This window comes from Xenopus laevis, chromosome 3L (assembly GCF_017654675.1).
Source record: "Xenopus laevis strain J_2021 chromosome 3L, Xenopus_laevis_v10.1, whole genome shotgun sequence".
Classification (NCBI taxonomy): Eukaryota; Metazoa; Chordata; class Amphibia; order Anura; family Pipidae; genus Xenopus; species Xenopus laevis.
This window is the reverse complement of record NC_054375.1, coordinates 122,266,977-122,278,665: the sequence shown is the minus strand read 5'-3', so window position 1 is coordinate 122,278,665 and position 11,689 is coordinate 122,266,977. Positions and strand designations below refer to the sequence as shown.

Sequence of the window (11,689 nt, the reverse complement as noted above, 5' to 3'; positions counted from 1 at the left end):
TCCTAAACTATAAAAAGGAAAAAACAAAGGCCAATTGAAAAGTTGGTTATAATTGGCTGTTCTATAACAAACTAAAAGTTAACTTAAAGGTGAATGATAAGAGTACAGACCCACTTTACTGACAGGCACCTTTGGCACAAAGTCGTTGGGATTCCCAGTGCGACACATAAGCGTTTCCATGGCTAGGAGAAGTCTAGTCACTTCAGCTCAATCCGAGAGGTCGGACAGATATTCAGACTCACCTCCTCGGCTCAACGAAACTTTTTCTCCCCGCCCACTGCATTTCGTAGCCACGTTATACGGACCCTCACTTACTCCCTAGCCAATTAGAGTCTGAGGACGGGAGCCGGGCGGGTTCAATCTCCTGTTCCTGGGGTTTGTTCGCTCTTAAAGAGCCGCCGCTTGAGTGACGTGAGAAGGTGCTGGTGTGTGCGACAGAGACACCGGGCCGGGTGGAAAGAGTAGGGCTTGGAGCCAGGACACGTTGGGAGAAAGAGAAGGCAACGCTGAAGGGACAGGAGTGGCACATGCGGGGGGCCGTACTTTGACACGGAGACCCCTGAACAGGCCCAAGCTCAGATGGGAGAAGGGGGTTGGTGTGAGAGGAGGGGGCGTAAGGCCAGTGTGAGGGCTTGAGAGCGGGGAAAGAGTCTTTGTGCTTCGGGCTACACTGCCGGCCTGACGCTGAAGTGATGTGGGGGCTGCCCGGTGCTGCTGACAGAGAGGCTGCTGCTACTGGAGAGCCCGAGTGCGGACTATGAGTTGGAGCCGGCAGGGCGCAGACAATGCTTGTGTAGGCGGCGGCTGTTGTGCAGGGGATGCGAGGGCAGGGCGCCTATAGGCTGCTTGGATAGCGGGGCCCGGTAAGCGGTGACAGGGCTCAGAGGCTGCTGTGACCGAGTCGCGTTGGCCGTGCTGCCGCTGTTGTAGCGAGAGATCGCACTGCCCGGAGGGATGGCTGCAAGAAGTCGCCACTCGTTGCTCAGCGTCCTGCTGGGACTGGTCCTGGGCTTTCTGCTCGCCTCCAGGTTCATCTTGCCCAGGGCAGCCGAGTTGCAGAGAGCCAGCCGCGGGAGAGCGGGCGCCGGGGGGGAGGCGGGCGGGCAGGCTGCGAGCTGTGGCCGACAAGTTGCTTTAAGGAGCGATTACAGCGGGGTACTAGGCTGGCAGCAGCAGCAGCTACACTCCGACACCGGAGCCCTGAGCCCAGGCAGCGAGGAAGACATCCCCACGGACAAGAACTTCCTTTTTGTTGGGGTCATGACGGCTCAGAAGTACCTGGAGACCAGAGCAGTGGCTGCTTATAGGTGAGTGAGTGCAGCCTCCTGATTATTACCAGTCCCACCATTCCCCCGTGTCAGGCTCCACTGGGAGATGTAGTTCAGCACCATGACCATAATATACTCCAGAATGCCTTTCAGTGGCTGCTTCTTATGGGAAACTGCTCATTTGGCACCCAAATTCCTAAACTATGTCCATGCTGTGCCTCCAGCCATTGTTGCACTGTAACTCCCACTGCCAGCTGAACTCTCTCTCTGTGGGTATACTGCCAGCTGATCTCTCTGTATATACTGCCAGCTGATCTCTGTGGGTATACTGCCAGCTGATCTCTGTGTGTATACTGCCAGCCGATTTCTCTCTGTGTGTATACTGCCAGCCGATGTCTCTCTGTGTGTATACTGCCAGCCGATTTCTCTCTGTGTGTGTATACTGCCAGCCGATTTCTCTCTGTGTGTGTGTATACTGCCAGCTGATCTCTCTGTGTGTGTATACTGCCAGCTGATCTCTCTCTGTGTGTATACTGCCAGCCGATCTCTCTCTGTGTGTATACTGCCAGCCGATCTCTCTCTGTGTGTATACTGCCAGCCGATCTCTCTCTGTGTGTATACTGCCAGCCGATCTCTCTCTGTGTGTATACTGCCAGCCGATCTCTCTCTGTGTGTATACTGCCAGCCGATCTCTCTCTGTGTGTATACTGCCAGCTGATCTCTCTCTCTGTGTGTATACTGCCAGCTGATCTCTCTCTCTGTGTGTATACTGCCAGCTGATATCTCTCTGTGTGTATACTGCCAGCCGATCTCTTTCTGGGTATAGTTCCAGCCGATCTCTTTCTGGGTATAGTTCCAGCCGATCTCTCTGTGTGTATACTGCCAGCCGATCTCTCTGTGTGTGTATACTGCCAGCTGATCTCTCTCTGTGTGTGTATACTGCCAGCTGATCTCTCTCTGTGTGTGTATACTGCCAGCTGATCTCTCTCTGTGTGTGTATACTGCCAGCTGATCTCTCTCTGTGTGTGTATACTGCCAGCTGATCTCTCTCTGTGTGTGTATACTGCCAGCTGATCTCTCTCTGTGTGTGTATACTGCCAGCTGATCTCTCTCTGTGTGTGTATACTGCCAGCCAATCTCTCTGTGTGTATACTGCCAGCTGATCTCTCTCTGTGTGTATACTGCCAGCTGATCTCTCTGTGTGTATACTGCCAGCTGATCTCTCTCTGTGTGTATACTGCCAGCTGATCTCTCTCTGTGTGTATACTGCCAGCTGATCTCTCTGTGTGTGTGTGTATACTGCCAGCCGATCTCTCTGTGTGTGTGTGTATACTGCCAGCCAATCTCTCTGTGTGTGTGTGTATACTGCCAGCCGATCTCTCTGTGTGTATACTGCCAGCTGATCTCTCTCTCTCTCTGTGTATACTGCCAGCTGATCTCTCTGTGTCTATAGTTCCAGCCGATCTCTTTCTCGGTATAGTTCCAGCCGATCTCTCTCTGTGTGTATACTGCCAGTTAGTTTATTAGTTATATAAGGAATGTCTAAAGTTTGTCACTTGGACAAACTTTATACAGTTGCTTCTCAGTATTGTGTACCCTTTAATGTCTAATGTATCTAAACAGGCATTAGTTTTAGTGTATGACTGAAAACTGTATTGGATGCTGCATGTTTCCGTCTGGTTAATCAGGTTTAGCGGTACATGTAATCTCTATTCCTTTTGGGAGCCTGTGGGAAGTGTATCCGATAATACCTGGGAACGTTGGGCTGCACTGAACTGTGCTTTTACCTGTGTAAAACATTGCAAAAAAATAAGTTATGGCTTTAGTTTCAGGGAAGAATGATGAACTTCAGGTTTCATACGGCTGACCTTTAAATATCACTCACTATAACACATGGTTTACCGGTTTGTATTTTGCTCCGACCAAAACAATTTACACCCAATAGCAAGGTGTAAACATGGGAGCAGTCCTTTATTAGTGAACCAAAACTGTTCTGGAGGAGTAGAATAATGAAGTCTTGTGAGAAGGTCCTTCCGTACAAAACCTCACAGTGGAATATGGGGCACGGTGATGATGCTTTTAGTCATTATAAAAGTGAAACACGCAATATATAAAGTGCTGGCAAGAAAAAAAATTAAGATTTTAGTAGACCCTAAATGACTGTGACTTTATGGTGAAATTTGTATTTCAACTGCTGGTTCCCAACCTTTGTTGTGTCTTTTACAGTATTTTTCAATTGATTTATATAGCTGAACATCACAAGGAGCTGGCATAACTTTGAGTAGATCATGTAACCATAGGTGTATAGTAGGGCATGTATTAATTTTTACTTAAATAATTCATACATTCATAACTTACGGTATGTACCAACTATTTCTCAAAAGAGATATTTGACTTGATAAAAGTGTAGGGGTTGCCATGAAGTATGTCTGGTTCTTTTTAGAAATGAAAGGATTTCTGACTACTTGATATTAACAAAGTAACACATGGGTTATCCTTTTGACATTTGTGGCTAAGGGATCTGTTATCCAGAATGCTTTGTACCTGGGGCTTTCTAGATAACTGATATTTCCGTAATTTGGATCATCATCATATTTTACTCTACTTAGAAAATCGTGTAAACATTAAATAAACCCTACATGCTGGTTTTGCTACCAATAAGGATTAATTATAGCTTAGTTTGGATCAAGTACAAGATGCTGTTTTATTATTACAGAGAAAAAGGAAATCATTTTTAAAAACTTAGATTAATTGGATAAAATGGAGCCTATGGGATATGGCCATTTTGTTATTCAGAACTTTCTGGATAATGGGTTTCTGGATAACTGATCCCATACCTGTACTATGGAAACAGTGCAATATTGACAGTGCCTTTATGTTTCTTATACGTTAATCACACACAGAATAAAAGTGCGTTGAAGGTGCCAATTAATTTATGCAGTTTTGTGCTAATTTTCTGCAGTGGCCACAACACAATCAGACAAGTCTTATTTTGTATTGAGGTTTTTCTTGATAATGACGATGCAGTCTGGTTTTAACATCATCTTAGCTACATCACTTGCAGCTTTAGGCTGTATGCATGTCAATATTCTTATCGAAGTCCGATCACTGCCAAGTGGGAAATGTAATCCAGCTTTCTCAGGTTAGAGGTAGGGTTGCCACCCAGCCGGTATTTTACAGGCCTAGCCGGTAAAACACCTGGCAAGGCCGGGGCCTGTATTGCATATTTACCGGAAATGTAGCTGCCTGTAAATTTGTAATACCCTTAAAAAGACCCCCTCGGCCAGCCCCCAATCCTTACCTTGTCCTTCGGTTCTTGTCCTGGCCGCGCCGTGGCCCCGCTCATTTGCGGCACAACCTGCCCCCTTTGACGTCACACCACACCCCCTTTTTGTACCCACCCCCACCAGCCGCAATTTTTTTATGCAAAAGGTGGCAACCCTGGTTAGAGGTGATCCAACTACAAGTGGTGCAAAAATTGCCCTATGCAGGTATGACTCCGTATAGAGTCCTACTAACAGAAAAGAAGCGCTTGGCATGTGGCTCATACGAGTTACTTTGGCTAGAACATGCAGGTAATGTTGACTACAACTAAAGCTGCTATTTATATAGCTATGTTGTATCTGAGACCAAAAGCATCTCCTTCCCAAATCCCATCTGATAAATAATAGGTGCTCCTTTACTTACTATACAGACTGGATGGAAAATTCCAATGGCTAGAGACCACATGGTTCTGTTGTTCCATAGTTGAGCTTTCTGCCTATTGATCCAATTAGTGGCTAAACATTTTTATCAGTCTGTTTTGCTTCACCAGCTGGGGGTCCAAATTGTTCACAGATCCACTTACTTGGGTTCCTGGACAATATCAAATCTTGCTATGGGCAATGTATATGTATGAATGAAAAATTATATTAGTATTTTATTATACTTTGTTTGTTATTTGGCTTATCTGATCTTGTATAATGAATATGGTAGGGGTCCATATGTGGAATTATTGACCAAAACTCTTTTTTTGAACCATGAACATAATTTTTTTTATTTTGCAATTACTGTAGGGAAGAACTGCAAGAAATCTGCATACTAAGCTCTGCTCCATAGCCATGTACCATTGTGTGCCCATCTGTTATAGTTGTGCTGCTTTTTACATTGCAGCTTCAAAATAAAACGAGGGTTAAATGACAATTCCATAATTCTTTAAAGTAGAAGTATAGGATCCCTTTTTGGAAAGCAATTATACAGAAAACTCTGAATTACAGGATGGCCATCTCCCACAGAGAGTATTATGAGCAAATACCAACAACTTCTAATCCTAAAATGTGCAGCTGAAACAAGCGAAATAAAATGCCATGTTGAAAAAAGAAACCTAAGCAGTTTGTGTGTTGTACCTTGACTCTTTCTAAATCCTCTGCATAGTGTTTTCTTTAATCCATGCACAATTAATGTTTAAATTACAGCGGAGTCTTGCAAATGATTTCTAGGCAATTTAATCAAGCTTTTACACAGTTTAAATGGGTTGTTCACCAACTTTTAGTACAGTGTCGGACTGGCCCACCGGGACACCAGGAAAACAGAATAAGTAAGCTAATAATGCAGAAACTATACAAAATCAATAATGAAGATTACTTAGAACTGGCCTTTCTATAACACACTAAATGTTAACTTAAAGGCGAACCACTACTTTAAGACAATTTAACATTGCACAAATTGGTCAAATGACTAAAATCTTGAAAGAGTAACAGGGCTTTCTGAAAAATGGGCATTAAAATGTGTCCGTTTTAAAGAATGTGGTCATGCAACTGATTAAACAAAATAAGGAGGCCTTATCTGTGTTCATTTGGCAGTTCACTTTATTCTTTTGAAAACACGGCCACATAACATTCAAACTAGTTCTTTGTTTCTTAGATTGTCTGTGTAGGCAGAATCCCTATGTAGGCGATTGCAGTAAAACATGCACAAGAGATAAAATTTGAGTTGGTGACCTTGTTGCCTATTCCAAAATGGCAATGGTCTGCCTTTTTATTTACTTTAACAGACAGTGACTAACTGGAAGTTTCTAAACTGTAAAGAATCTTTACATGTGTGATAAGTGACTAATGCACTAGGAAAATAGCAAGGTCTTGTGTAATTTGCCTGCTCCAGATGTTGACTCTGTCTTCCTGGCAATTGTGGGACATGAATTGCTGGGAATAGTTCATCTATATGAATATATTGGTGCAAGGTAGCTAGGACTTTTGGTCCTATCTACAACTCTTGGTGTCTTATTGAAACTTCCGTTTGCAACCGCTGAACCTTGATGTCTTGTTATAGAATTGTGTAGGTCTGAGTAATGCAAAACCTATTTTAAGCTATAGATCTTCTCTAGCATAGTAATGTTTTTGGTTTCTTGATCATGTGTTGTCTTAGTCTCAACAGTGGCTTGATGATGGAATCTAATAGTTATTTTTATTTATTTATTTTTAGAACTTGGTCATCGTCCATTCCTGGTAAAGTTGAATTTTTCTCCAGTGAAGGCTCCGACACATCCATACCAATTCCAATTGTGCCACTTCAAGGGGTGGATGACTCCTATCCGCCACAGAAAAAGTCCTTCATGATGCTCAAGTACATGCATGATCACTACTTGGATCAGTATGAGTGGTTTATGCGAGCAGATGATGATGTTTACATCAAAGGGGATCGCTTGGAGAACTTTTTGAGGAGCCTTAACAGCAGCGAGCCACTGTTCTTGGGACAGACTGGCCTTGGCACCACCGAGGAAATGGGCAAATTGGCACTGGAGCCAGGAGAAAATTTCTGTATGGGTGGCCCTGGTGTAATCATGAGTCGAGAAGTCCTTCGTAGGGTGGTGCCCCACATCGGCGAGTGTCTGAGGCAGATGTTTACCACCCATGAGGATGTGGAGATTGGCAGATGTGTCCGAAGATTTGCAGGAGTGCAGTGTGTCTGGTCTTATGAGGTAAGTTCTCTTTAGCTTGTCAAGCTGCCATTGACAAGCCTGGTCACCCTAAGAAGTTGTGCATCTAGCATTTGAATGTACTTTCTGGCCTATAAGAATGACCCTGCATGCATGGCATAGTAATATATTTTTACAAGCCAGCTAGTAAGTGCTGAGTGAAGAGTAAAAACAATATTTGGCAAATACTTATGGGAGTCTGACAGTTTTTCAGCCTGTAAAGCTTTCTTGTGGAAAAAAAGTGTTTTCATGGAAATCTACCAGCTTGAAAACTCCTACAAAATAACAATGAAGTTTTAGGTGACAGGGCAACAAGAGCTCTTCTACACCATGTTTTATTGAGAGATGTGATCTGTTGGCTTTTCTTTCTCAAGGATTTTGCTGTCATTCTGTACTTAGGGACAAACGCAATAAAGTATCAAGAGGTTGATCTGACTCTATTCAGTTCTTTTTCAGGCTAATCAATCTGCCTGTAAACACTGATATCTTGTGTCCGTGTATTCCAGTCCAGGCTGGAACAAATGAATAAGATATCAAGATGGATCATCCTTTCCACTTAGGATTTACAAATCCTCTCATAAGGATAAAGCAACTAGCTGCAATATTCCCTAATTAGAATGCTGAGCTCTCTTTTTAAATAATGAGAATTTGGTATAGAATTCCATTGCTTTCAGTGCTTGTGCACTTTGTGTATTAACTATTGCCAAGCTCCTGTCAAGCTGTGCTGATGCCAGTTGCCCCAGGGTGGCCTATTAATTTATCTGCCAGAAAATTTAGTGATCTGCGTTAAAAGCGCTTTTCCATTGTGGCTGAGCTGTTTAGTCCCATTAGTTGGGAGCTTAAAGATCCTCAATAGAATGCCCAATGTTAAGCACCTTCTATTCATACATGTTTCTGACCTCTTCATAGGGCAAAACAAGTGCAATTAATTAGATTTATTGTTGTGGCCAAAGGGTCAGCAGTTAGGAAATTGAAAGTCAGTATTTTGCAACTGATGGTTCTGGTCTGTTTCCCAAATTAGATTCTTTGACTTGGAAAATGGAAATCATAAGGGAGAAACTGGATTTCATTCCCAGCGTTTCTGCTTGACTTGGTACAACTTTTCTTTTTTAACTTTGTACCTTTTTCAACCTTTTTTCATAAGACGAATGATATTGCAAAGGATTTGAAATGCCTTGCACTTTACCAGCTACAAACCAAAACCAGATGACCCTCTCCTAACTATTCTGGAATGCAAGTTAACTTAATTTTGTAATTTTTCAGTCTAAAGTCTAGTGCTTAGTCATCAGTTCTGCTCTTTATAATACAATTCCCAGTTGGTAACTTTCCTTATGCTGCAGTGCTCAGTAAACCTCCTGTCATTCTTTCAATTTGCTGCCTCTTCATCCAAAGGGATAAGAAGCAAACCGGATTAAACGTCATTTTTGGTTTGGGTCAGCAAAGGCTAATCTTTTACTGCTTTGTTTCAAGAGGTGCCCTTACATTTCTTATTAATGAAGGCCCCTTTTAGGGTTTGGAATGTGGAGCGTTGTTCCAGGTGTGCAGATATTTTGATAAGGTGTTCAGTAGCATAATCACGTTATAAGTGATAATACAGATATGGGACATGTTCTCCAGAATACTCTGGACATGGGGTTTTCCGAATAGCAGATCTTGCTGTAATTTGGATCTTCTTTTCTTAAAGGGATGCTTTACCTTTAAGTTAACTTTTAGTATGGACAATAGATTATTGTCCATACTAGAACTTTTCAATTGGTCTTCTTTATTTTTAATTTGTTTTTTTTAGTTATTTGCCTTCTTCTTCTGACTCTTACCAGCTTTTAAATGGCAATAAGGATTAATGATATCTTAGTTGGGATCAATTACAAGGTACTATTTTATTATTACAGAGAAAAAGGAAATAATTTTTAAAAAAATTATGAATATTTGGATAAAATATGGTCTATGGGAGATGGCCTTTCCGTAATTCGGAGCTTTCTGGATGACTGTTTCCGGGTAACCGATCCCATACCTGTATCTTCTATTTATATGGTGCCTGCATATACTTTAGCACCTTACCTTTGCATATTAGTAATAAATAGAAAAGGCCATAGAGAGGACAGGCTTACTGTGCCAATGCTGTTGGGTTGGTCTTTTTTTATTTAAGTAGGCATTTCCAGTGGCAAAATAATTTCCAACACCATCTGTTGTTCCCTAGCAGCATAACAGTAAAGGGATATTGATAGGGTCTTCACCAGTGTTGTTAATGGATTGTTTTGGTTAATGAGCCTCAAAGATTAGAAAAATGGAGAGAGCTTAAATGGAGATTAAATGTAGATTTCCCACCCTCCATATGTTTATGTAAATGTCTTTTTCCACCCATTACATGAGGGGGTCTCTTTTCCTGTTTGCTTTTAAGTTGGTGTCACCTTGAAGGTCACAAGTTTACAAAGCAAAATAGGGCTGCCTATTCTAGCCTGGCACATTATTCTGGGAAGCTGCTTGCATGTGCTTACTTCCTGAGGCTTATCCCAATCACGCTGTCGCATAGGGACCTGTCTACACCCCCCCCATCTCAGAACCTGGGAAGGATCTTTGGAAAGAAAAGCCATTTGTCGGAAAGGGGAGATTACAGCGCCGGCATCATCTACTCTTTATTTTTGAGACAACTGATATTTCGATACTGTAACTTTTTATTAAGAATGGGTTTTTTTTTAAGGCTCTTTAGAGGATGGGCATGTTCTTACCCATTTCACTTGATTTGTGCTATTAGTACGATTAAGAAAACATTCATTTACTACTGGGAAGGAGTCATTTGAAACTACCAGGAGCATAACCAAGCACAGGGTTTCATGTGCCTCAGTGTAGGAAGTTGAATAGGTAGGAAATGCGAAAAAAAAAAACTAATTCCAACCAAGAAAGGAGCCTGTTTGCTTTGATGGATTATTGAGGGCATATCTCTTACAGACCAAGCCTTGTTAGCTCTTTGCCTGGGTATAAGGGCTGTTTGTAACAACTCTGCACCTAGGCTCCAGTATGCTGCGCTATAATTAGCATTGGGTGCTTTTTCTCTGTGTGCTCATCCTGAATTAGAGGAGCAGTAATGGCAGAGAGCAGTGGGAAAGATCAGATAGTGAACAGCACTCCACACTGAGGCATAAACCTGGTATGCAGCCTCAGATAAGGCCCACTCAACCAGTCTTTCCCACCCCCTTCTCATTCACACACCAACTTATTTTTGTGCAGTTTTCAAACATTTGCTCATATATGTAGTGCTTTACTCTATAGCACCTCCTTTTTTATTTATTTATTTTTTTATGACCCTCATCATTTCAGCTGTGAATAAGTAGTCATCCCCTACGTCAGCCCATTGAGCTAGTGATTTGTCAAAGTTAGGCAGTGTAAACCTTTTTTTTTTTTTTTTTTTTTTTTTAAAGGAACATTTCAGTGTAAAAATAAAAACTGGGTAAATAGGCTGTGCAAAATAAAAAAAAAATTCAATATAGTTAGCCAGCAATGTAATGTATAAAGGCTTGTGAGTAGATGTCTAACATAATAGCCAGAACACTACTTCCTACTTTTCAGCTCTCTAACTCTGAGTTAGTCAGCGACGTGAACGGTGGCCACATGGGACATAACTGTTCAGTGAGTTTGCAATTGATCCTCCGCATGCAGAATTCAAAGCAAATTTCCTTTTTATACATTCAAGCTTTGTTATTAATTGCACCTACTGCTGCTGGTTTTGACTACTGAAACTCCTCTGATTGGTTCCTACAATGCCTTGCATGCTTCTTCACAGGCCCTGTTAATCCACTAGCTTCTGCTACATTGTTTCAGTAGTCTGAACAGCAGTGTAGAAAATGGCAAGGGGCATAATTTTCAATTATACTTACAAAACTTTAAACCTGTGGAAACATTGTAATGAATGTATCTTCTTAACCCTGAAGCCATTACAGTTATACATGCCTTAGTGGTTATTAGTTTCCAACCTCTGAGTTTAACTGGATATCCTGACAGTCAGCCTGTGTGTGTGGCCAGTTTAGAATTGAGCTCAAATCACTGTTCATTTGTACAACTTGCATTGTAACAACTAGATGCCCATTTCTCTAATATTAATGGGGAGACTGCAGTTAGATTTGACTGTTAATGATGTGAGATGAGAGTTGTAAAACCATTTCGGGAGACGGGTGGCTTGGAACAAATCCAACAATGTTAAGTAACAGTCCCAGTTTGTTACACACCAAACTGTCAACTTGCCACTGAAGACTGTCGCCCGTATAAAATCTATTGCTTATTAAAAGCCGTTCCGGTAAGTGGTTTAAAAGTTGTAAAGCCCCTTGGCAACATATAGACTAAGCATGCTTTTGCATCAAGATTCCTGCATTTGTCTTTCTGGCCCCAGGACTTTTTAAAACATGACTCTGGGTTTAATCCACAGTTAATTAAACTGCCATGAATTATAGAAGTAATCTGTGTTAATTCCATGGAT

General features: G+C 42.0%; 1 protein-coding gene across 1 annotated transcript in view; it reads left to right on the top strand.

Moving 5' to 3' along the window:
* The first annotated feature begins 326 nt into the window (after nt 1–326).
* Nucleotides 327–11,689, top strand: part of chsy1.L (chondroitin sulfate synthase 1 L homeolog) — a 37,677-nt gene continuing 26,314 nt past the window's right edge. The window contains exons 1-2 of the mRNA XM_018253273.2: nt 327–1,307; nt 6,729–7,224. Of these exons, the coding sequence (XP_018108762.1) occupies nt 955–1,307; nt 6,729–7,224 (849 nt within the window). The 5' untranslated portion in view covers nt 327–954. The remainder of the gene's footprint in view (nt 1,308–6,728; nt 7,225–11,689) is intronic.